Source organism: Scyliorhinus canicula, chromosome 17, assembly GCF_902713615.1.
Source record: "Scyliorhinus canicula chromosome 17, sScyCan1.1, whole genome shotgun sequence".
Classification (NCBI taxonomy): Eukaryota; Metazoa; Chordata; class Chondrichthyes; order Carcharhiniformes; family Scyliorhinidae; genus Scyliorhinus; species Scyliorhinus canicula.
Window position 1 is genome coordinate 50,434,336 of NC_052162.1, and position 26,749 is coordinate 50,461,084.

The following is a 26,749-nucleotide window of genomic DNA, read 5'->3' on the forward strand; positions in this document are numbered from 1 at the left end:
CCTCGGATGGTGATGACCAACACGAGGGGACATAGCTTTAAATTGAGGGGTGGTAGATATAGGACAGATGTCAGAGGCAGTTTCTTTACTCAGAGAGTAGTAGGGGTGTGGAACGCCCTGCCTGCAACAGTAGTAGACTCGCCAACTTTAAGGGCATTTAAGTGGTCACTGGATAGACATATGGATGAAAATGGAATAGTGTAGGTCAGATAGGCTTCAGATGGTTTCACAGGTCGGCGCTATATCGAGGGCCGAAGGGCCCATACTGCGCTGTAATGTTCTATGTTCTATTCAGCCCCCTCACATTCCAGGTGATCAGCCGGATCAGAGGGCACCCCGCTCCCCTCCCCCGCCGACTAGCCATAGCTCATCGACTGCTCGCCCCAGGCCAGCACACCCCGCCCAACCCGTTCCTCATGATGATACCGCCTCTCCTCTACCCCCCCGGCCCACACCAGCTCCTTCCTGGCCATTGCAGCAGCAACCCGGTATCCCCCCCAGGCTAGGACCCCTCCTAGCCGCGACGCACCCTCCATGGTACTTCCGTGAGTCAGCTGACTTCTGCTGACCCCGGCAACTCCCGCCAAAACCCGGCCCCTCCCGGCATGAGGTCATCCCCCCTCCTGCCACACCTCCTTGGCACCGCTTCAACACGGGAAAAAACAGTAGAGGCCATGCCCCCACTGCCAGCTCCACCCCTCCTGCCCCGCAGCGCGGGAAGCCAGAGGAAAGCCCGTGCTTTCACGCTGCCCCACCCCACCTTTCTGACGCAGCTCCCAAATTCCAGCTCCACCCCATCCCCGTACAGAAGAAAAAACAAACCCCCAACATTCCCCACATAACACAAAACCATATCCAACAGAACCACCCGGAAACAGAGCAAATACCAGCATAAACAACACATGTCAAAATTACAAAAACAGCAACAGCAAAAACAGCAACGACCGTAGTACACAGCGCCCCGCAGCCCCCAGACCCTAGTTCGAGTCAAGCTTCTCCGCCTGTACAAAGGCCCACACCTCCTCCAGGGACTCGAAGTAGTAGTGCCGGTCCTTATATGTTACCCAGAGACGCGCAGGCTGCAGCATTCCAAATTTGACCTGCTTGGCATGCAGCACCGTCTTCGTCCGGTTAAACCCGGCCCGCCACTTAGCCACCTCCGCACTCCAGTCCTGGTAGATTTGCACTACCGAATTCTCCCACCTGCTGCTCCTCTCTTTCTTGGCCCAGCGCAGCACACACTCCCAATCGCTGAACTGATGGAACCGCACCAGCACCGCCCGCGGGGGTTCATTCGTCTTGGGCCTCCTGGCCAGCACTCTGTGGGCTCCCTCAGGCTCCAGGGGCAAATGGAAGGACCCCGCCCCCATCAACGAGTTCAGCATCGTGGCCACATAAGACGGAAGATCCAACCCCTCCAGCCCCTCTGCCAGGCCCAGGATCCTCAAATTCTTTCACCTCGTGCGAAAGTCCAGCTCCTCCAAGCGGTCTTGCCACTTTTTGTGAAGTGCCTCGTGCATCTCCACCTTCCCTACGAGGACCACGGCCTCCTCCTCCCGATCAGCGGCCTGCCGCTGCAACTCCTGAATGGCCGCCCCCTGCGCTGTCTGGGTCTCAAGTAACTTGTTGGTAGTCGCATTCAGGGAGTCCAGCAACTCAGCCTTCAGCTCCGCAAAACAGCGCAGAAGAGCAGCTTGCTGCTCCTGCGCCCACTTCCACCAGTCCTCGGGTGCTCCGCCGGCCGCCATTTTGTCCTCCTTCCCCCGCTTTTTCTGGGGAGCTGCTGCAGCCTTTTCCTTTGCCCCACTCCAGGTGCGCACCATAAATTTCGGGGAATGTTCCTCACAACAACGTCCCCCACTGGGAATCGTCGAAACAGCGCCGTTTGGGGCACTAAAACAGGCCCGAAAGTCCTTTGATAGCGGGAGCTGCCGAACGTGCGGCTTAGCTCCGCATCACCACAACCGGAAGTTCCTCCAAGATCCCCTTTAACCACCTTGAGATATCCCTTACCTTGGCACCGACTGGGTAGGCAACATACCCTTCAGGAATCTACTTCTTGGTTGCAGAGAATGCCAACTAGCCCCTAAATACAAAGTCCCCTCTTTTTAACATTTCTATTCTGCTCTACTCTCCTCCCCCCACCCCACCCACCCCTCACCCTGTACTGAGGGTATGATTATCAAGGTTGAATAGCTGGCAACCTTTTGAACTATGATGCCTTTGTCTGGCCTGTTGGAAGCTGCATCAATTGGATTAAATTGCTGTGTCTACGATATCTAGATTATATCAACGTATCTCACCAATACTACAAATACTCATGAACACTGATGCAATATTGCTTTAGAGTTGAAGACAGTTATTGTACAACACAAAAGAGTATTCCTCAAGCTTTTCTTTCTCTCTTCGCTCTTTTTAACTAAACTTGAACTCACCAATTAATTCCTGTGAAGCTGCCTCTTCCTTATTTAGTGGTGGAGGTGGTGGTGGGGGAGGCATGAGCTTTGAGTCCACATCTTCACTGTCTGCATCATAGTCATCATCATCATCTTCTGCAGCCAGCAAGATAAATCCTTTAGTGTACAGTTTCCATGACATGGGAGGAGGTCTTATTTATCAAAAGGGTTATTATATGCTTTAAATTAAGTCAGTCAACTCGCTATAAATATCAGCATTTTCAGAAACTGTAGAAATTGGGAATCCTATACTAAATGTTTTCCACTCTCCTGCAATAGTAAAGCCCAACTAGTTAGAGATCTGGTTCCAAAAGTCACAATGTGGAAATATCTGTAATCAGCTGAAAAATGCAAAATAATTGAAATATTAGACATCACAGATCTCTGCATTCTCACCTCAAATCATTAGGTTATTTATTCTTTACAAAGCCCATTGGTTAGCACTGCTGCCTCACAGCTCCAGGAACCCGGGTTTAATTCCGGCCTTGGGTGACTGCCTGTCTGGAGTTTGCACTTCCCATGTCTGTGTGGGTTTCCACCGGGTGTTCTGGTTTCCTCCCACAGTCCAAAAACGTGCAGATTAGGTGGATTGGCCAAACTAAATTGGCCCTTAGTGTCCAAAAGGTGGGGTTACTGGGTTATGGGGATAGGGTGGAGGCGTAGGCTTAAGCAGGGCGCTCTTTCAGTGGGTCGATGCAGACTCAATGGGCTAAATGGCCTCCTTCTGCACTGTAAATTCTATGATTCTATGAACTCATACAATCATGCTTGAAATTATAACACAGGCTTTTCATTCTATTTTCTGCGTATTGAATTTATTACTCATCACAGTTCTGATGAGGCAATTAGGAACATGCTTACTGTCATAACTTTTTAGCTTTATTGCCAATCATTAAAATGTCAGACTTCACTATTCATCCGTGCATTAATTAGACAGTTAACTGATTAATATATACAGAGTAATGCTACTTACCTAGTTTCCTCACTGGTTGAAGATTTCCCATCACCTGACGATACCTGCGAGTCTCATCTTCTGCTACCTCATTGATATCTGAGTAATCAATGGCATCATCTTTACTCTGAATCCAACCTATATACAGAAAAATAATCATCAGATCGGGTAAATGCTGCCCACGGTTGAGGTACAACACAGAGCAGTTCTGGGCTTGTTTTCAGAGCTTCGTCAGAAAAATGAGGCAAAGTCGTGCATTTGTATAGAGCCAAAATATTTCACTGAGATGTAAAATGAAAATGGATGTCAAGCCAAAGGAAGAGAGATTATGAGGTTTGGTCAAAAAAGCTGGGTTTTAAGGAGAGTTTTAAAAGAGATATGATATAAAAAGGGGGGCATAGCTAAAGGCTAAGATGTTACTGACATGGCAATGGGGGATGTGCACAACAGATCAGAGTCAAAGGATCAACCAGGACTGCATTTAGTAAATGAACTGACAGGTTACAAAAGAACACACGAGCGTTTCAGCAGTGTGAGCTGAGGGTGCAGTAAAGGCAGGTAATGTTCGCTACAGAGATAGAAATAAGAATGACAATTGTGTGAAGAAGTGTGGAACATCCTTATCTACAGGGGTAGAATGGGAGATGAGACTGAACTATGCATCCACAAAACTTAGTACAAATGGCTATTGCTGATTTGTTTGAACAATTGTTTGAAATTATATGGCGACTTTTATGTAGAAAACAATGTTCCAAGTGGTTAGCATATTGCCTCACAGGGTCAGGGACCTGGGTTCAATTCCAGCCTTGGGTGACTGTCTCTTTGAAGTTTGTACGTTCTCCCCATGTCTGCATGGGTTTTCTCCGGATGCTCCAGTTTCCTCCCACAGTCCAAAGATGTGCAGGTTAGGTGGATTGGCCATGCTAAATTGCCCCTTAGCATCCAAAAGGATAGGTGTGGTTACCAGGATAGGGTAGGGTCCTCTTTCAGAGGGTCAGCACAGGCCCGATAGCTTGAATGGCCGCCTTCTGCACTGTAGGGATTCCATGATCTCTACATTTGCTGAACCAGAAGTTATGAATGTTGATCAAAAACTTTGTCAACGATAGGATTTTTAGGGAGGATCTTTCAAGTGTGAGGAGAAGGGGAAGAGACAAGAGATTTTGGAAGGGAATGCCATGAAAGTCAGGCCTGCGACTAAAGGTGTAGCCATCAACATTGAAGTGAAGGAGGAGCACAAGAGCCAAAATAAAAGGACTTGCACAAGGTGGACAGGGGAAAAGCCATGACAAAAATGGGGTTTAAAGACAGGATGAGAATAAAAATTGAAAGGTACCTCACTGAGTTTGTGAAGGATAGGCAAGGTAGGCTTGGTGGATGACAGGACACAAGAAACAGCTTGGATTTGTGGAAGGAGGTGTCATGAAAGGCTGGCAAGGGAAGTATCTCAGCCGTCAGGTTTGAGATTGTTCTTAGAATACTGTCAAGGTTTGAAAGTCCGCATTTATTGGCCATTCCTAGTTTCCCCTGAGAATATGACTGCTACAGTGTGTGGTGATGGTGCCCCCACCTGGTGTAAGGTAGAGTTGCAGAATATTAATTCAGTGACAATGCAGAATAGCAATATAGTCAAAGTCAGAATGGTGAGTCAATGAGGGTTTCAACAGCAGATAGGCTGAAGTGTAATATATTACAGACGTGGGCATGGATTGCTGTTATGATGGAGAGGACATTGGAGCAGAAACACAAGTTTGCTGTTAAACAGGACCATAAGATTGCAAGGAATCAAAAGAAGGCTAAGTTTATAGCTCAAGAGGAAGGGACATTAAACACATAGGACTGTAATTATGTGTAAGAATTTAACACAAAGTAAATGGTCGACAGTAACTGATAATCACCGAAGATAATTTTGGAGGTCGGAAAAAGATGTCATAGTGGGCAGGTTTAAGGAGGAGGTCCACGATGCAGAGGTGTGATGTCTGAAGACTCATCCATCAGTGGTGGAACAGAGGAAAGGAGGTAACAAGTTCAACCAGAGTTGGAGAATGGAAAGTACATATTAGATCGAAAGACTGGAAACAACTTCAACAGAAGAGCGGAGCAAAGCCCAAGAGGAATTTGAGGATGAAAGCTGTCAAGTTGATTCAAGCCAGACAAGATATGGACTATGGAGTTCTGGAATTTATGTAGCAGGCCAGGAAGGAATACAACCTTGAATAGAAACTTTCTCTTTCAAACTAAATTACATTTTTGAAGGAAAGCCATTGTTTACCCTCTGCATTGCTGTTCCTTTCATCAGATTCCACTGCATCATCCTCATTGGCTGTGATTTCTTTGATGAGGGTCCCAAGACCTAGTGTCCCCAAGCCATCCAGGTGTTTTTTTGACTCCTGCGAACAGACAGTGACCATGTTACACCTCACTGAAAGTGATATGGAAACACACACAAGACATAGAAATGAAATATCATTCTTTTTGATCAGCGAGAAAATAACATCACAATAGCAGGAGCGGTGACATAAACAGCAAATGAATTTAACTTGTTCTCGCCCTTTCATGTTCACCTCTTTAGTTTCAGAAAGAAGCCTGGTCGTAATATTGGTCCCAACTGACTTTGAAAAAAATAGGTAGTGTGCAGGGTCAGTCAAGAATGTGACTTCCGGCTTGGGGAGGTCGGTGTGGGGAGAATAGTTTTAAAAATACTATAACTGTGGAATGAAATACAAGCTTGTATTGTTCTGAGTCAAGGTCAGATTATACATTTGCAGTTCGGTGGTGATAAAAATGAAATGCTACACCAGCCTTTCAGGTTCCAGACTGCAAATGTGTAGAGCCAGTAAGTTAGATACCAGTGTGAGTGATGGTATGGAACACCATTCAGAAGCCACAATTCAAAACTTGTAAGCCAATTAGGGTAAGAGAGGGGAGCGGTACCAGAATGTGCAGGTAAAAAGCTCTTGGTGCACGTGGCGCTCTCACTTTTTAAAAAAAATGTTATTTAAGTTCCATACATGCATGTAATTCGAAAGGAGGAGTCCGTGTTTGAGCGTGTCTAGCACTGGACGAGGGAAGGAAGGAGCTTTGTCAATGTCGGCAGCAGCAGAGCCAGGGGAGTGAGGGGTGTGGAAGCCGTCTATCAGCTCTTGTCTGGGGAAGGCTCTCTGTATGAGTCTCTGCCCATCTTCATACTGTCCAGGTATTCCTGCTGTGACACAGCCAGCACCGAGGCGAGGATCTCATCATCTTCCCAATCAGCCAGGCTTGGAGCACATGGCGATGGCGGCTTTCCTTGGACGTGCGCCACGGCACTGCCGGGCGCCGAGGACTTCACGACACCTTCTGGGTGGAGGTCGGGATGTTCCGGCGATGCAGCCAGGCTCCGCTGCCTGGGCGAGCGTCCGCTCCATTCTTCCAATCCGCTGGTCGCTGCAGCTGTTGCGGAGCTACATGTTGCTGAAGCTTTCCGGGGCTGTCGGGCCTGTTTCTCCTGTCCGCGCAGCCACTGCAGGTACGACTCACATGCCACCTGCTCTTCGATGGCCTCGTTCGCGGCCTCCCAGTCCGTGGCCCGCATTTTGTCTTCCAGCATCTGCTGCTCGATCTACGACTCCTCCGAGGTTTTGATGGCGTTCTTCATCAGCGACTGGTCTGCGGAGCCAGGTTTGAAGGCTGGCAGGCCGAGGCCCACCCCGATTGTGGCCTTGTTGGGGCTCACCACGGAGTTGTAGTGGATGTTGCGGTGGTAGCTCACCCTGATGAGCTCATCCTCCGTCTGGTGAATGCCGTGAAACGTGTTGATTGGTTCGAGATTCTCCTCCCCGGCCATGCTGTACTGGTACACCTCGACGGGCCGGTTGTACATCTCCGCCATGGCCTGCATCTCTATGTGATTGCCGTGGCAGCTGCTCATCCGCTTGCGGTTGACGTAGGTGGTAAAGTCTTCCGTCACGTAGTTGGAGAAGTAGTCAGCGTTCTTCACCAGGTAATCCATGCAGTGCTTCCTGACCACATCGTGCATGTCTTGATCACCATAAACCTGGTCAGCGACCGCTCGGAAAAGGCAGGCTCCATCCTCCTTCATTTTCTTGATGACAAAACTTTTTTTCTCACTGAGGGCCTTCTCGAACCAGTGCTCCTGCTGCTCGAACTTGACCAGGTCCTGGAGCTGCTCCCTGGCCGCTGTCTCGTACTCGTCTTCGCTATTGTAGCCGGCTCCTTCCTCCTGGGAAGCCCCCGGGGCTGCCGGAGGGCGGCAGGGTGATGCCACCGCCTCCCCCACCACCTCCTGCGCCCCCTAACCCCCCCTCCCCGACGGCCGGGTTGCCCAGGCCGAACCCGGCGGCCCCGCTCTGCGGAGGCGCCGAGGAGGAGGATGACGACGAGGGCGGGACCGGGGGTCGGGGGTGGCCGGGCGCCCCAGGGGCCAGCAGGCGGTGGTGGTGCCGGTGGTACTGGAGGATGTGGTGGAGGCCGAGGGGCGGATGGGGCGGCGGAGGGGGAGCTTGATGGCGGTGGTGGTGGCTCCGGCGGCCACTGCGGTGGGGCGAGGCCCGGTGCCGCCGCTTGGGAAGGGGTGGCAGCAGCAGCAGCCCCCTCCCCCTGCTGCCTCCCGCCGCCGCCAGCGCCCCCCTGCGGCCCCCCTGGTGCTGCAGCCAGTGCGAGGCCGGCGCCGGCGCCTGGGAGCCGGCCTGCATGGGGCCCGCCAGGGGCAGGGCCGAGCAGCCGGCCACCCCCCCGGGGCAGGAGGAGGAGGACGAGGAGGATGAGTTGGAACAGGAGGAGGATGAGGAGGACGAGGAGCAGCAGGGCCCGGCCGCCACCGGCAGCGGCCTGCCGTCCGCCTCGTCCCCCCCGCTCGGCCTCGTGGCGCTCTCTCTCTCTCTCTCTTCTTTGTTCTTTTTCCAGTGTTCTCTTCCTTATGCCTCAGTTTATTTCTTTTGTTTGTATTTGACCGTGTATTAATCAAGTTTTTACAATAAACTCACTCTCAAACTACCACTGGCCCCCATCTCTAACTGGAAAATAAGAGATCCTGTAGTCGGGTTGACCTGGATTGATATTTCCATTGTGAAAATAGTAGTCCATTATCAGTGTTCCATCCAGCACTCCAGTTACTTACATTTCTGAAGTGGATTTCAGGTGGAGAAAGGCTGTACAAAGGGTGGAAGCTGAACAGCAGGGAAAAAAGAGAAACCATAAGGAGAGATCTGAGGTGCGATGGTTGGGGCAGGTGTGCTCCACTGAAAGCACAACCTGTACAACATTTAGGCATGGACTGATAAGTGGCAAGTAACATTCGTGCCACAGAACTGGTGGGCAATAAACACCTCCAATTATAGAAAAGCTAACCATCTCCTCTTGACATTCAGTGGCATTACCATCGTGGAATCTGCCACTCTGTACATCTTGGTTGTTCCCGTTGACCAGAAACTGAACTGGACCAGTCATATAAATACAGCAACTACAAGGGCAGGTCAGAGGTTGGAAGTTTTGGAGTGAGAAACTCATCTCTTGCTGCTCCAAAGTCTGTCCACCATCTACAGTTGGAGTGTGATGGAATACTCTCCAGGATGAGTACACTCAAGGAGGTCTGCAGTTAGATGAATTGGGCATTCTGAATTCTTCCTCAGTGTACCCGAATAGGTGCTGTAATGTGGCGACGAGGGGATTTTCACAGTACTTCATTGCAGTGTTAATGTAAGCCTTCTTGTGACACAAATAAAGATTATTACTATCCAGAACAAAACAGCCTGCTTGATTGGCTCCTCATCCACCTTAAAATGTTCACTGCCACCACTACCAATGCACAATGGCAATAGCGTGTACCACTTACAAGATGCACCACAGGAACTCATCAAGTCTTCTTTGACAGCACATACCAAACCCCATGATCTCAAAAGACAAGGACAGCAGGTTAAACATGGGACACCGTCCATCTGCAAGTTCCCATCCAAGCCACAAGCAATCCTGACGTCACTTGAACTATATCGCTGCTCCTTAGCCGTCACTGAGACAAAATACCAGAACTTCCTCCCTAGCCACTGTGGTTGCACCTACACCACATGGACTGCAGTGGTTCAAGAAGACGGCTCACCAACACCTTCATAAGGGCAGTTAGGCATGGACAACAAATGTTGACCTTGTCATCATTTATAAAATAGGATAAGTGAGGCCACAGAAGGATTTGAAAGCACAATCTGAGTTCTTCAATCCATTTACTGGGATTTAGAAAGCTCGCAAAGTTTAGTACAGACAGGGTAATGGAAGTGATTAATCAAGCCTTCTGAATGACCTTACTTGTGAAATACCATTTACTGGTTAAACTGCTATCAGAGAAGTTCAGGTCCAAAAACAGAATAATGTAAAACAGTTGTATGCCAGTGACAATTCCAGCTGTCCAATATTATTCAGGCAAAAAGGGCTTTGTCCTCTGCGGTGGGTACTCCATATTGATATAATGAAATTCCAAATAGGGATTTTATGGAATAATATTTAGACGGGAATACAATGTTGTTGGAAGTATTTGTTGTACTAAGGCCATGTGAAAGTTCACTTCAAAAACATATCCAGCAGCTTCCTTTTGTTTTACGGCATTCTACAATTTCTTTCCATGTACAATCCATTCTTTTTCATGCCTCCGAAAGATCATTTTGCACCATCATACAATGAAAACTAAGTCATTAAGCATCAATAGTGTAAGCTATTTACTTATTCCATAAAGTACATGATGCTATTTTAGTCTATGGATCTAAAGATATGAACAAGAGGCTGGCCGACTACAGTGACAGCTTCAACGGGCTGGAAATTAAATCCTGCTCTTCAGGTTCACACATACTATTATGTACTTGCGTACTTTCTATTTTGCTACGGCTCTACAGTGAACTTACACTCAACATACACATTACCTTGTCAAGAACACTGTCATCCTCCAATTGTCCATCCTCATTGATATTTCCAAAGAGAAAGCCAGTGAGAGAGAATGGCTGTTCGTGATCCTCATCACTGTCCGAGTCTGACATCTTCAGAGGGGCCACCAACCCACTCCCTAGAAATAAGAGCAAACATAAGTCCCTCTGACTGAAAAATTTAATCAACTCATGGTCCACACTTCATGAATTAATAATACTGCAGAGGACAATATTTATCAGTCTTAGTATAGTTCTGCTGCTCAGTTGAATGTAATGAACAGTTTATTTTAACTTGCTCAGAGAGGTGCATGGATTGGCAAATGGGTGATGGCTTGGTGGTGAAACTCACCAGGTTGGAGACATAAAGATTGTGCAGGTGGAGTTCTGATTAGTTCTGAAGAACTCAAGATGCACCCAAGATTCTCTATTGTGCACTTCCTCCAAAAGTTCTATCACAAGCAATCTCCTCCACAGAAATCTGAAGCAATTTGCCTCTAAAGAAATGGTGGGTTTCTAAATTGTGTTGTTCAATCAAATTTCTTTAAGGGAAGGAAACCTGTCCTTACCTGATCTGGTCTACACGTGACTCCAGACCCAAAGCAATGTGGTTCAGTCTTAAATGCCCTCTGGAATGGCTTAGCAAGCCACTCAGTTGTATTATCCCGCTACAAAATGAAACAAAAAGGAATGAAACCAGATGGACCACCTGGCATTTACCTGGGCACCGGAAATGACAACAGCAAACACAGCCCTGTCGACCCTGCAAAGTCCTCCTTACTAACATCTGGAGGCTTGTGCCAAAATTGGAAAAGCTACCTCACACAATTCAAGAAACAGCCTGATGTAGTCATACAGACGGAATCATACCTTATAGATAATGTACCAGACACCACCACAGCTGTCACACCAGCAGGCCAAACGCAGCAGAGATGCAGGCATCGTGGTGTTCGGTCGGGAGGGAGTTGCCCTGCGAGTCCTCAACATTGAACCTGGATCCCATGAAGTCACATGGCACCAGGCCAAACATGGACAAGAAAACCTCCTGCTGATTACTATGTGCCATCCTCCCTCAGCTGATGAATAAGTATGGTTCCATGTTGAACACCACTTGGAGTATCTTGTGTTGCCCTATTATATATTTTCTTTTATTTTCTTTTCATGTACTTAATGATCTGTTCACAGAAAAACACTTTTCACTGTACCTCGGTACACATGGCAATAAACAAAATCCAATCCAAAGAGGAAACACTGAGGTTGGCAAGGGTGTAGAAGGTACCCTGGGTGGAGGACTTCAATGTCCATCACCAAGAGTGATTCAGTAATACCACCACAGACCGAGACAACCGGGTCCTAAAAGACAGCTGTTAGACTGAGACTGCAGCAGTTGGTGAGGGAATCTGCCTACCACAGTTCCATCTGTCCATGACAGTGTTGGCAGGAGTGACCACCACACAGTGCTTGTGGTGACGAAGTCTCTACTTCACATTGAGGATACCCTACAACGTGTTGTGTGGTACTACCACTGTGCTAAATAGGATATACATTTCAAACAGAACTAGCAGCTCAAGACTGGGTATTCAGGAGGTGCTTTGGGCCATCAGCAGCAGGAGAATTATACTCAATCACAATCTGCAACCTCATGACCCAACATACCCCCCACTCTACCATCATCACCAAGCCAGGGGATCAACCCTGGTTTAATAAAGAGTGCAGGAGGGCATTCCAGGAGCAACATCAGGCAGACTGAAAAATAAAGGTGTCAACCTGGTAAAGTTACAAGACAGGACTATTTGCATGCCAAACAGCATTAGCAGCAAGTAATAGACAAAGCCACACAATCCCACAACCAAGGGATCAGATCTAAAGCCTGCAGTGCTGCCACATCCAGCTGTGAATGGCAGGTGGACAATTCAAAAACTCACTGGAGGAGGACGCCCCACAAATATCCCCACCCTCAATGTTGGAGGAGCTCAGCACATCAGTGCAAAAGATAAGGTCGAAACATTCGCAACAATATTCAGCCAGAAGTGCCATTTGGATGATCTGTTTGGCCTCCTCCGGAGGTCCTCAGCATCACAGATGTCATTCTTCAGTCACTTTGATTGACTCCACGTGATAACAAGAAACAGGTGAAGGCAGATACTGCAAAGGCTATGGGTCCTGACAATATTCCGGCAATAGTCCTGAAGACCTGTGCTCCAGAACTGACCGTACCCCTAGCCAAGCTGTTCCAGTACAGCTACAACATTGGCATCTACCTGGCAATGTGGAAAATTACCCAGGTATGCCCTGTACACAAGAACAGGCCAAATCCAACTTAGCCAATTTCCACCCCAGTCTACTCTTAATCAACAAATTGATGGAAGGGGTCATCAACAGTGCCATCAAGCAACACTTACTCAGTAATAACCAGGGTCTGGTTTAGCACACTGGGCTAAATCGCTGGCTTTTAAAGCTGACCAAGGCAGGCCAGCAACACGGTTCAATTCCCGTACCAGCCTCCCCGAACAGGCGCCGGAATGTGGCGACTAGGGGCTTTTCACAGTAACTTCATTGAAGCCTACTCGTGAGAATAAGCGATTTTCATTTTCATTTCATCTGTTCATGAATGTTCAGTTTGGGTTTAAGTCAGTCACCATCCTGACTTGGAAATATATTGCCATTCCTTCAGTTGCTGGGTCAAAATTGTGGAACTCCCTCCCTGACAGTACTGTGAGTGCATCTCCACCTCAGAACCACCTTCTCAAGGGCAACTCGGGATTGGCAATAAATGCTGGTAAAGCCAGTGAAGCCCACACCCCACAATAATTTTTTTTTTTTTAATTCAAATTTCCACATGGTCAAAACTAGGGGGAGAAATTACCAACATGTGTATGAACACCTTCCAAATCCTGAAGCTTTACACAGCCAGAGTGGATGAGTTCATTTGGAGCATGCTGGGAAACTGGCGCAGAGTGGAAAGAGGTGCTCTTTTGCATTTTTTTTAAAGAATTCCTACAGTGCAGGAGGCCATTTGACCCACAGAGACTGCACCAACACTCTGAAAGAGCATCCTATCCAGGCCCATGCCCCTGCCCTATCCACGGTAGCACGATAGCATTGTGGAAAGCACAATTGCTTCACAGCTCCAGGGTGCCAGGTTCGATTCCCAGCTTGGGTCACTGTCTGTGTGGAGTCTGCACGTTCTCCCAGTGTCTGCGTGGGTTTCCTCCGGGGGCTCCGGTTTCCTCCCACAGTCCAACGATGTGCAGGTTAGGTGGACTGGCCATGATAAATTGCCCTACGTGTCCAAAACGGTAGGTGGGGTTACTGTGTTACGGGGATAGGTTGAAAGTGTGGGCTTAAGTTGGGTGCTCTTTCCAAGGGCCGGTGCAGACTCGATGGGCCGAATGGCCTCCTTCTGCACTGCAAATTCGATGTAATTTGATGTAAATTGGATCCAGATAATCCAATTGGAGGCAGATAATGGTTGAAGGTTGTGGGTGGAAGCCCGTGTCCAGCGGTGTACCATAGGGATCAACGTTGGGTGCCTTGCTGTTTGTAGTGTGCACTAATGTTCTAGATATAAATGCGAGGGGTATGATCAGAAAGTTCGCAAACTACACAAAAATTGGTGGTGTGGTAAATAGCAAAACGGAAAGCCTTAGATTACAGGGTGAAATAGATGGGTCAATCAAATGAGCAGAACAGTAGCAAATATCCTGGAAAGTGTGAGGTGAAGCATTTTGGGAGGACTAACAAGACAAGGGAATACACAATGAATGATAGGACGTTAGGAAGCACAGAGAACCAGAGGGACCCTGGAGTGCATGTCCAAAGATCCCTAAAGGCAGCAAGAGAGGTAGATAAGGTGATTAAACTCACTACCTGAAAGGGTGGTAGAGGCGGGAACGCTCACAACATTTCAGAAGCATTTGGATGAGCATTTGAAATGCCATAAGTATACAAGGGTACAGACCACGTCTGGAAAAGAGAATTAGAATAGATAGATGTTTGACGGCTAGCACAGAAATTATGGGTCAAAGGTCCTCTTTTCTGTGCTGTAAAAGTCTAAGACTTTACATTAATACTACAGAACATTAATATGCTTTTAAACAAAACAAAAACTGAGGGTCTGGGGGCAATGGAGGTAGCATATGAGACTGGAGGGGGCGTCAGTGTGGTCACCGATCTGTGACAATCACAGGTTTGTCCCGGGGGGGCTGGATGGGGGCTTTAAGGTATGGCAGCAGGCAGGGATTGAGAGGTTTGGGGATCTATTCATTCAGGAAGGCTTCCTGACCTTAAAGACATTAGAGGAGGAGTTTGACTTACCGGGAGGGAACGGGTTTCGGTATCTTCAAGTGCGGGACTTTGTATGGAGACAGGTCCCAAGCTTTCCTCACCGCCCCGAGGGGACTACAAGATAAAGTGCTGTCAAAAACAGGGGTTGGAAGTGGGAAGGTTTTGGACATACACAGGGAACTGTTAGAGTGGGAAGAGGCCCCTATCAGAGAGGTGAAGAGAAAGTGGGAAAAGGAGTTGGGAGGGGAGCTGGAAACTCAACTGTGGGAAAAAGCCTTGAAAAGGGTACATGCATCCTCGTCCTGTGCTAGACTCAGCTTGATTCAGTTCAAGGTAGTCGACGGGGCCCACATAACAGTAGCCCGGATGAGTAGGTTCTTCGAGGAGGTGGAGGACAGATGTGGGCGGTGTAGGGGCAGCCCGGCCAACCATGCTCATATGTTTTGGGCATGTTCGAAACTGAGGGAATTCTGGCAGGGATTTGAGGATGTTATGTCGGAAGTCCTGGAAGGTAGGGTAACTCCGAGTCCAGAATTAGCAATATTTGGGGTGTCAGAAGATCCAGGGGCAAAGGGGGTGAGGGTGGCCGATATCCTGGCCTTCTCCTCCCTGGTGGCCTCGGCAGAGATAGATCTTGCTGAGATGGAGGGACTCGGAGCCCCCAAAATCAGGAGTGTGGGTCAGTGATATGGTAGAGTTTCTCAGTCTGGAGAAAATCAAGTTTGCTTTAAGAGGATCAATACAGGGATTTGCCCGGAGTTGGCAGCGTTCATCGCTTTCTTTAACAAAAACTGAACTTCAGCAGTACATAGAACATAGAACAGTACAGCACAGAACAGGCCCTTCAGCCCTCGATGTTGTGCCGAGCCATGATCACCCTACTCAAACCCACGTATCCACCCTATATCCGTAACCCAACTTCAATAAAATATTTTTTTTAAAAACTCAACCTCGAGGAAGTCATATTACTTATCAATTCAGTGTGCCCCACAGCATATAAACATCTAGTGATGTCAAAATAAATTGAAAATAATTTCTTCAAATGAAAACAGATGCAATACATGAGCAAAACTTGAGAAATCATGATGGATGCCATCTCATTGTTTGGAAGTACTGCTTCTGTCCAAATAATGGACAGAATTGAAAAACCCCAACAATATTCACCCCTTTTGGTCTCTATTACCGTAGATTTCTGAGTCTTGGATATGATAGAAAATGTGGAATCTCACTCCAAAAGATCAACAGAACTCTCCACCCATAAACTTATGAACACAAAGTTATCTTTTATTTGGAAGAAGTTCAAGCTTGTTCCGCCAACGGTGAACTCTATTTTGCCTTTAGCAAAATTACAAAGCTTACAAATGTATTTACATTATTGCTACATTTGTTTCAAACCTGGGAAGTGGCAGCTTTTCAGTCCAGGTTGAGCCCCTGATGTATATTTTTCTCTTCCATTTAGGGTTCCAAAGAAAATCAATTCAAAGTTCCAGTGTAGTTCAGGAAACTAGTTCACACATTAGATGGGGTTTCTTTGCCAGGCTCTACTCAGTTTACATGAGCTTGTTTCATTCCAGAATCACCTCCAGTGTCTGGCAAAACAAAATAAATGGACTCATTAGTACCTTAGAAGAGTCTAAGCTTGTCCCTGCTTATGGAGTCTCATGGGTTTAAATGTTGTTTCTACATTTTATAAATTAGGTAAAAGAAGCATTTATTGATTTATATTGCACATGATGCAATATTGGATTCAATAATTAACACTGCTAAACAAAGTGCAATAATTTAAGAATCCAGTCGAGATACCAATGGACAAAGAGACAAAATTTAACATAGATATGCATGCATTTATGAACAGGTAGAAGAATCAAGAATGCCGCATTCCTATAATAATGTGTAACCTTTCTCTGACTGTTTTGATTGGTCAGTTTAATGGGCTTGGTGAATTTATTTGATGGCGTTCTCTAGACAACATAGAGGCACATGGCCTTGCACAGGACTGGAACGGTGACACATGGGGGTGGGACTCACTGAGAGGAACCAGGATTGGCCCTTTCCTCACTTCCCTCTGCTGATGCTAACATATGGTAGCTGGAAGAGGAGTATGCTTGATCATTACCCAAAATCATTCTGCAACGATTGCCGGCTCAGTCAGCAACCAAAACAGCAGCGTGTGACCAGAGAAGGTACCCACCTGGCCCCCAGAGTTGAGCAGTAAAGTTGAGATCTTTCTGGGTTTTTTTTTATAAATTTAGAGTACCTAATTTTTTTTTCCCAATTAAGGGGCAATTTAGCACGGCCAATCCACCTAGCCTGCACATCTTTTGGGCTGTAGGGGTGAAACCCACGCAGGCACGCGGTGAATGTGCATACTCCACACAGACAGTAACCCAGGGCTGGGATTCGAACCCAGGTCCTCAGCGCCGCAGTCCTACTGCTAACCACTGTGCCACCATGCTGCCCTCGTTGAGATCTTTTGTGAGCCAGTGCTGCCTGATGTTTAGATTGGGCATAATCAGTCCTATTGAAGTTTAATTAGGTTTTTCAAAATACCAGCCAATGACCTTCTGTTGGAAAAGAGTGGATGGAGGGATGGGGGTGCAATGAAGGGTAAATATGGAGATGTTGTGATATGGGGATGACTTGAGATGGGTGACAAGGAATGGAAAGAAGGATGACATGATGGATATGGCATGGGAAGATGGAATAGCATGGGATGAGGATAGCATAGGGTGGGAAATGACATGGAGGGAATGCGAGGTATGGCACGGAAAGGACAGACTGGCTGGGGATAGGAAGAGGAGGCAAGGGAGGAGTGGATGAGATGATGGATGACATAAATCTACACCTCAGTTATCTAGTCTGTACCTACCCTCACTGCCAGTTTTAGCAGTCACACTATTTAAAATTGACTTGCTGTATGCAAAACTCTTTGGGACAATTCTGTGGGATACATTGGGTTTCCATATAAATACAGATGATCAAGGAATATTCAATGATGAGGAAGCAATAAATTGGTATAAAACCGATTAAAAGGGAGGAAGTATTAAGATTTAAGGGCAGTTTCTCAGGGTGGATGAAGATGTTTAGTCAGGTCCCACATGATTCTGGTCTGGGAATACTTCAGTTTAGTGATTTGGATATAGGGCAAGATGGACTGATGACCAAATTTGCAGCGGTTACTAAAAGAGAAGGCACAAACAAAAACATTTCAGTATCAAAGTAAGCTGCAAGAAGATAGTGAGAAGATGAGTGTGGCAAAAACGTGGCCAGTCAAATTCAACGTCAGTAAATATGAGGTAATATGTTTTTATTTTGTGGGGGTAAGCTTGATGATATTGAACAGCAGAGCGGTTTGGGCATTCAGATTCCAGAAGAAAACAAAGCTTTACAGCAAGAGATATAAGACATATGAATATAAAAAACAAGATGCAATTGTTTGTCTTTCTAAGACCACAGTTCGGAGTAGTGCGCAGCTTTGGATTCCACATTACAGGAAGGATGTCAGGTGTTAGGAAATAACACTGGTTAAATAATTAAATAATTGATATTTGGAATTGTCGGTATTAAAATAAGGTACGAGTTTAAATTTAATTTGTGTTACTGTAATTGTGTGCTAAGAAGGAGTTAAAATTTCAGTTAGCTGATATTAACAAAGGTGCCTGCATGTCTGTAGGTTGGTCGCCAATGCATGGGTCCAAAAGGCCGTACTCTGCCTGGTAACAGGTGGTGATTTGATTATATCACGGTGGAATGCTTTTCAGAGTCCCAAAGTGATTCAGTTTTGATCCTGGCAGCATGAAGACAGGTCCTGCTACTCTTTCTCCTCCAAATCGCTTTCCAGAAAGCCTGCGATGTTTGCTATCGCTCTCCAGAAAGCCTGCTATGAGGGCTGTATTCATGAAACTACAGAGACCTGAATATAAACCACAAACTGAAGTTTGAAGAGAAGGTGCCACTCCAGAAAAGATGTGAGTACTGCATTTCGTAACTACAGCGAAACTGAATGAATGAGTCTTTAATCTGCAAGCTTTCTGTGAAGAAAGGTGTGCTAAAAACCATAATCTGAAACAAAAAATATTTTTCCTTTTGATTACTATTTTATCGCTTTCCACCCTGTGTGTTTATCTGTCTTGTGTGTATATGTATAGAGGGTGGGAGGCAGGTTAAAGTGGGGAGTTAAGAATTAGTTAATAGTTAACCAGTTTAATTTGCTGCATAGGTCATTATAGTTCTTGTTACAAATAAACAGTAAATGTGTTTCAACTTACAAACCTTGTGACTGTAATTATTGGGCAGCCACGGGTCAGAGACTGGGGATTTTTGTAAGAATTATTGGTTAATTCACTTTTGTTGTGACTCCAGGACAGGTGGGGCTGGAATTGACCACGCACTTGCCCAGGATGTCATAACAAATCATTGTTTTACTCTTTTGTTAAGTTAATCAGCAGTCCTGCAACTCTATTCATCCATGGCTCAAAAAACAAAAGTTACAATCTATTGAGCCAGGATTCCGCTCTGGAATCTGACTTTCCAGTAGTAACATCAGCTGGGATCGGAACAGAAGCAAAGAGGATACAGCACAAATTCACAATGACCCTGCCTGGTATGAGGCAGTACAAATAAGAACACAAAAATTGGAGCTGTTTACATTAGAGCAGAGGATATGAAAGAGCAATATGACAGAAATGTATAAAATTGTGAAAGAATGGGACAATAGACACAAACCATTTCCAGTGGTTGAGTAAACCAAAACATGGAAACATAGATACAAGGTTAAATGTAAAAGATTCAGGATAAAGAACAGGAGAAACTTTGTTTTTCCCTTTGGAGGGAGTCCAGAGGTTGTGGAATGCAATACCAGAGTTGCTGACTGAAGCAGACTTGCCAATCCAATAGGTTAAATAGATGGAATAAAGGTGTATGGGGACAGAGCAGTCAAATGGAATCAGGATACAGACTGAATGAGTTGAGTAGCATGCTTCCACTCTACAATTTATATGCAATTCTAAGCATCTTTCTTCCACTTAAAGATTTTATTAACCCTGGTGTGTCAAATCCACAATACTGTATCAGTTGACTGCCACCTGGCTCCACATTGTTCAGTTAGCTCATTCTTTACCCAGTTTTCCACTTGATTCCTAGCAGCAACTTAAGGCCACATCCTCACTCACTCCAGGATCTTACACTGTGCTTCAGAAGATACTTATAGAAGGGAAGACTCAAAAACAAATTTCAGGGAAAAGGCCAGTTCCAACAAAAGGTTATTACCCCTGAAACATTAACTCTATTTCACTCCCTACTGATGCTGGCAGACTTGATGAATATTTCCAGCATCTGCAGTATTTTGCTTTTGTACTGTTATATTCAGCCCCTGCTAAACTCCATTTACTCACCACAAATTACATTGCCTTCCATAGCCACTGTGTCAGGCTGAAACTGGTTGCTCACGCCTTTGGTGTCCTTCCTTACTGAGTTGAATTTACTACCCTGCGACTTCTCAATCAGTAAAGACTGCCTATTTCCATCTCCATAATAGTTGCACAGCTCCATCCCTGCCTCAGCCCATCTGCTCCCCAAATCCTTTCATGTGTTTTTGTTAGTTCCATATTTGATTATTCAAATATTTTCCTGGCCAGTCTCCCATCTTCCACTGTCTAAAAACTTGAGCTGTATTAAAACTCTACCAGTCATATTCTCATACACCAATTCCTGTTCAGCCATCACCGCTGTGCTCATTGTCCCAAATTGGATTCTAGTCAATCAATACCTTTTAAAAATTATTCTCCCCATACCCAAATCGATCCACTATTTCTGCAACCACCTTCAGCTCTCAATCCCCCAAATTCTAGCCTCTTATACTAACCCACCACTGGCAATCATCTAGCCAGGGTCTGCTTATTAGGCACTTAAGTGTGGCTTCCAAACTTGATCGAGTGAACACATTTTGATGGTACTTAAATAGCTGGTTTTATTTTTAAAAACTTTTATTAACATGTATTTCATACAATTAACACCGTTTTTGTTTAAAATGCTGTTGAAATACATCTTTTTATTTATTGTTGGTGTTATGACATCATGATAAAATAGGAAAAATAAGAAATCCAATTGGGAATGTGTTCTGGTGACTATATGTTTAAAGGAAAAGTGAGTTATTTTAAAAATAGAAATTGAAAAGAAGACAGATTGGTTGGGTGGATGGAACTAGAGATTTGATATGCTGATTAGCCGAACAACACTAAACAAATGATTACCTAAAGCAAATTGGTAACAATGGGAGATGAAATGTCAAAAGTTAAAGTAGAGATAGTACAAGTTCACAAGAAGTTGGGAGTGAATTTCACATTTATATTCTAAAAGGAGGTGAGTTCATGTAATAAAGTGTTATTATGGGTCAGGGTTTAGAGAACACCAAAGTATATCATGGAGTTCACCTGACCTACAATTATAGATTTTGGTTATGAGGAGCAGAAGGGCCTACTTTTCATGTGTTATGCAACAAAGCCTTAAGGACTTTTAATCAAAAACAAAGTTTATTCTACAAATTCAGTTAACATTTTATAAACACACACAGTAAGCATTTTATCAACTACCCCACACAGCTACAGTGCTCTATAGTTAACCCTTAATAACTTTCCTTTACAGTTTCACTCAAATAACATCCATAAATCAGACAATCCCTTTTACCACAAAACAATAGGTTTGAATTCCTTCCAGAACATAGCTATTACTTTGAAGTTATCAAGTGATCTGGAGACACCTTTTTAACATGCAGAGAGAGAGAAACTCCAAGATCCTTGTAGTCTGAATACAGCTTCCAACTGTATAAAACAGAAGTAAAACTCAGAGCCACAAACAGCTTCCAGCTCAAAATGACATCGCTGCAGCCATTTCAGAAGACAAACATTTCTTAAAGGCACATTCCCATGACAAAAGGTAATTAAGAGGGACTTCTGAGACGGTGAGAAGGTTAGTTCAGATAAGGGAAGATCAAACGGAAAAACAGTGGGCAGAATTTCCAGCCCCGGGTGCCGCCCCACCCCTCCGGGCAGCGGGTTTTAGGGTGCCGGAGGCAGCCCGCCATTGGCTGTCAATTAGGTTTCATGTTGTTTGCAACCTCCGCTGCTTGAAAGTCCCGGCTAGTATATCAGAGGCAAGTTTACCCTTTGCAAGATAGCTGTTTTGAGATCGCAGCCCATACAGCAGGAACCTGTGCCCACTCCCAACAAGCTGTACCTGGAGAAAGCCTGTTTTTAGAAGTCAGTTCTCTCTATTGTAAATTGAAAGCAACCCCAAATTATATCGGTGCCTGGTGTGGCATTGATTGCTGGATATTGCTTTTAGTCTTGAAACCTATGGGATGTTGCTTGGAGAGGTTTAGCTGATAGTAGGAAAATAGAGGGGTTTGGATCTGGGTAAATTTGAAGATATTGTGGATAGCCATGAATGTAGTTAAATATTTTTAGCTGACTTTGTACATTTGACTGTTTAATAAACATCTATTTTGTTTAAAATCATCACAGTCTGGGATCCTTCACCAGTCTTCACACTTTCCTCACAATATACCAAATTGAAAAAACAAGCATTTCAAAGTTCCCTTCTGCGTTTTGGAATACCTTAGCATCTAACATCATCTATACTCTTTTTTTTTTAAAGTGTTTTTATTCAGACCAGGGCATACATAAACATATAATCACTCAAAAACATAACAATCCCCACAATTTGACATTTCTTTTCCCTTTTTCTCCTCTTAACCCACGATCAATGTGGCTAAAGCTACTACGTCAGCCCCCCCCCCCCCTCGCCTCCAACAGCTCATGCAATTCTGACACCCTAAAGATCGCCACCAGTGACATCCCCACCTCCAAAATCTTTCCACAGCATTTCAAATATCTGGACCTGGAATCATAATCGCGGACATGACCAAAACATGTGGACATTATTATGGGTTATTTTGTTGCATTTCATTGTTTGTCGTTATGTTTTATATTTTCTGTAAAAAATTCCAATAAAAATAATTTTTAAAAAAAACATATGGACATAATTTGCCGGCCCACTTCAACATTCCTTGAACTTATCCTCTGCCTCTGCAAAGAACCCACTCATCCGTGCCCACATCAGGTGAGCCTTATGCACCACCTTAAACAGCTCATTCTGGCACAAGGCAATTAGCATTGATCCAGTGCATAATCTCACTTCACAAACCCCATCCCAACTCCATGTCCAGCTCCTCCTCCCACTCCCACTTTACCTCCTCGATTGGCGCTTTCCCTGTGCGCACCAGCTATCCATAGATGTCTGCGATCCTCCTGTCCCCCCCAACTCATCTGGCGATAACAACCTGTCCAACAGATTGTGATCCGGCAACCAAGGGAGCAACGGCACCTCCTTCACCACAAAATCCCGTACCTGTATATATCTGATCTCCTCCCACCCCTCCCTCACAACTCATACTTCTCCTGCAACTCCCCCCAAGCTTGTAAATCTTCCACCAACCAACAAGTCCCCCACCCATTCCCCCCTTCCCTGTGTCACCACCTGCATGTCGTATCCATCCCTGCCGGGACAAACCGGTAATTCCCACAAATAGGAGCCAGCACCGACATACACTTCAGCTATGCTCTCAACATTGATATTTGCATTACAACACTGTGTCTCTTAAAATATTGCACTAAATTTAAAAACTGTCTCCTTTTGTTTTTAAAGTTCCCAACCTGATGTAGGCCATAAGCACAAGAATTTCCACCTTAAATCCCTATACCTATCTCCCCTCCATTAAAATGCTCCTTAAAACACACCTCTTTGACTAAGCTTCTGTTCAACTATCCTAATATTCCCTCCTTCAGCTCAATGTCACAGAATTGTAACAGCACAGGAAGTCATTTGGCTCATTGTGTTTGCAGCAGCTCTCAACAAGCATAATCGTTTAGTGTTATTCCCCGCCTTTTCCCCATATCCTTGCAAAATGTTTCCATTCAAGTAATCATCCAATTCCCTCGAATGCCTTGATTAAACCCAACTCCACCACACGATCAGAAGTGCATTTCTACACAGCACGGTGGCACAGTGGTTAGCATTGCTGCCTCACGATTCCGAGGTCCCAGGTTCGATCCTGGCACTGGGTCACTGTCCCTGTGGGGTTTGCACATTCTCCCAGTGTTTGCATGCGTTTTGTCCCACAAAGATGTGCAGGGGCTGTTTAGCACAGGGCTAAATCGCTGGCTTTGAAAGCAGACCAAACAGGCCAGCAGCATGGTTCGATTCCCGTACCAGCCTCCCCGAACAGGCACCGGAATGTAGCGACTAGGGGCTTTCACAGTAACTTCATTTGAAGCCTACTCGTGACAATAAGCCATTTTCATTTCATTTTTTCATTTCATTAGGTCGATTGGTCGTGCTAAAATTGCCCCTTAATTGGAAAAAAATGAATTGGGTACTCTAAATTTATTTTTTTTAAAGTGCATTCCTGACCTAGACCATTGGTATGAAATGTTTTTTCTCACATCACATTTGGCTCTTTTGTAGTTGGCTAGATTGCTGGTTCGTGATGCAGAACGACACAAAAAACCAGTTCAATTCCCGTACAGGTTGAGGTTACATGAAGGCCCCATCGTCTCAATCTTGCCTCTCGCCAGAAGTGTGGTGACCCTCGAACTATCAGTCAGCTCTCAAGGGGGGACAGCAAGCCGACTCTGGTCCTCTGGTGACACTTATTTTTACCCCTTTTAGAATTCTATCCCGTATTTTATATTGTCTTTCCATGTTCTTTCTACCAAATTATGACCCTCAATATTTATTTAATTACACTATGAAGTATCTTGAGATTTCTTTTAGTACATTGCATGTAAATATTGTTAATCCTATTGAATTACTACCCCAAACCCTTGGGATGAATAACGTAAAGAAAGCAACCAAAAATGGATTAGATTAAAGGCCACTGAATTAGATTGAGTCCACTGAAGAAAGATATTTGACAACCACTAACCAATAGAATAGAATATTACAGCGCAGTACAGGCCCTTCGGCCCTCGAATGTTGCGCCGACCTGTGAAACCACTCTAAAGCCCATCTACACTATTCCATTAACATCCATATGTTTATCCAATGACCATTTAAATGTCCTTAATGTTGGCGAGTCCACTACTGTTGCAGGCAGGGCATTCCATGCCCTTACTATCTGAGTAAAGAACCTACCTCAGATATCTGTCCTACATCTATCTCCCCATAACTTTAAAGCTATGTACCCTCGTGCTAGCCATCACCATCCGAGGAAAAAGGCTCTCACTGTCCATCCTATCTAATCCTCTGATCATCTTGTATGCCTCTATTAAGTCACCTCTTAACCTTCTTCTCTCTAACGAAAACAGCCCCAAGTCCTTCAGCCTTTCCTCACAAGATCTTCCCTCCATACCAGACAACATCCTAGTAAATCTCCTCTGCACCCTTTCCAATGCTTCCACATCCTTCTTATGATGCGGGGACCAAAACTGCACGCAATACAGACTAGCGGGACAACCCCGCTCTCTACACTGGGATGGAAGCACCTCAAGAATCTGCCTGAGTCCCAAATGGAAATGGGGAGAAGCAAACCTCCCTGCAGCAAAATAAAGTCTGTTTTGTAAATAGTAAAGAGATTCTGCAGATTCAGCAAAGTTCAAAGACTCGATTGAGTGACAACCCCAGACCCTCCAGTTCCAACCCAGTGACTGAGACTCTTTCCGGAATATTAACTAAGCTCTGCTGTACCTTTGGAGCTTTTCTTCAGCTTAAATTCCGGCCCATCCAATGCTCCCGCTCCGGGTCCGCCGCCTCAACTCTGTGGACCCACTGAGATATCAATCCTTATTGCGCCCAGGCCAAATTATCAATCAGCCACAGCACAAGACCCGCTCCGAGGATTTCGGTCCACTCTCCCCGATGCCCAGCTACAGCTCCTGACACACTTACCGAACACCCGGTACCGCTCATCCTGCACGACAGGCAAAACTGGGCAACCTCCAGGTACAGCGCCACCCACTGCCCTGGAGGATCACAGCACCACCCACTAACCGGGAGGATCACAGCGCCGCCCACTGACCGGGAGGATCACAGCGTCACCCACTGACCGGGAGGATCACAGCGCCACCCGCTGCCCTGGAGGATCACAGCACCATCCACTGACCGGATCACACCGCCACCCACTGCCCTGGAGGATCACAGCACCACCCACTGACCGAATCACAGCGCCACCCATTGATCGGGAGAATCACAGCTCTACCCACTGACCAGGAAGATCACAGCGCCACCCACTGCCCTGGAGGATCACAGCGCCACCTACTGACCGGATCACAGTGCCACCCATTGATTGGGAGGATCACAGCGCCACCCACTGACCGGGAGGATCACAACGCCGCCAACTGACCAGGAGGATCACAGCGCCACCCACTGCCCTGGAGGATCACAGCGCCACCTACTGACCGGATCACAGCGCCACCCATTGATCGGGAGGATCACAGCGCCACCCACTGATAGGGAGGATCACAGCGCCACCCACTGATCGGGAGGATCACAATGCCGCCGACTGACCGGGAGGATCACAGCGCCACCCACTGACTTGGAGGATAATAGCGCCACCCACTGACTGGAAAAATTACAGCGCCACCCACGGACCGGGAGGATCACAGCGTCACCCGCTGACCGGGAGGAGCACAGCTCCACCCACTGACCGGGAAGAGCAAGGCTCCCAACACTGACCCCGAGGGAACACCACCCACTGACCGGGAGGAGCACAGCGCCACCCACGGACCGGGAGGATCACAGGGCCACCCACTGACCGGGAGGAGCACAGCGCCACCCACTGACCGGAAGGAGCACAGCACCACCCACTGACCGGGTGGAGCACAGCACCACCCACTGACCGGGAGGAGCACAGCGCCGCCCACTGACCGGGAGGAGCACAGCGCCACCCACTGACCGGAAGAAGCAGAGCGTCACCCACTGACCGGAAGGAGCACAGCACCACCCACTGACCGGGTGGAGCACAACGCCACCCACTGACCGGGAAGAGCACAGCGCCACCCACTGACCGGAAGGAGCACAGCGCCGCCCACTGACCGGGAGGAGCACAGCACCACCCACTGACCGGAAGGAGCACAGCGCCGCCCACTGACCGG

General features: G+C 46.4%; 2 protein-coding genes across 6 annotated transcripts in view; both read right to left on the reverse strand.

Annotated features, from left to right (window-relative positions):
• The window catches only part of taf1 (TAF1 RNA polymerase II, TATA box binding protein (TBP)-associated factor), a 191,159-nt gene extending 164,673 nt beyond the window's left edge, over nucleotides 1-26,486 (reverse strand). The window contains exons 1-7 of one of the 5 annotated variants that reach the window (XM_038776262.1): nucleotides 25,545-26,486; nucleotides 15,996-16,189; nucleotides 10,883-10,981; nucleotides 10,314-10,453; nucleotides 5,681-5,798; nucleotides 3,430-3,546; nucleotides 2,436-2,552 (exon numbers count right to left, since the gene is read on the reverse strand). In XM_038776262.1, the coding sequence (XP_038632190.1) occupies nucleotides 2,436-2,552; nucleotides 3,430-3,546; nucleotides 5,681-5,798; nucleotides 10,314-10,427 (466 nt within the window). In that variant the 5' untranslated portion in view covers nucleotides 10,428-10,453; nucleotides 10,883-10,981; nucleotides 15,996-16,189; nucleotides 25,545-26,486. The other 4 variants (XM_038776263.1, XM_038776265.1, XM_038776266.1 and 1 more) reach the window with 4 other exon arrangements.
• Nucleotides 6,401-7,598, reverse strand: LOC119952472 (OTU domain-containing protein 5-like). The gene is given in 1 exon segment (XM_038776268.1): nucleotides 6,401-7,598. A coding segment is annotated over 1 exon segment (945 nt). The 5' UTR covers nucleotides 7,490-7,598; the 3' UTR covers nucleotides 6,401-6,544.
• Nucleotides 26,487-26,749: the final 263 nt, after the last annotated feature.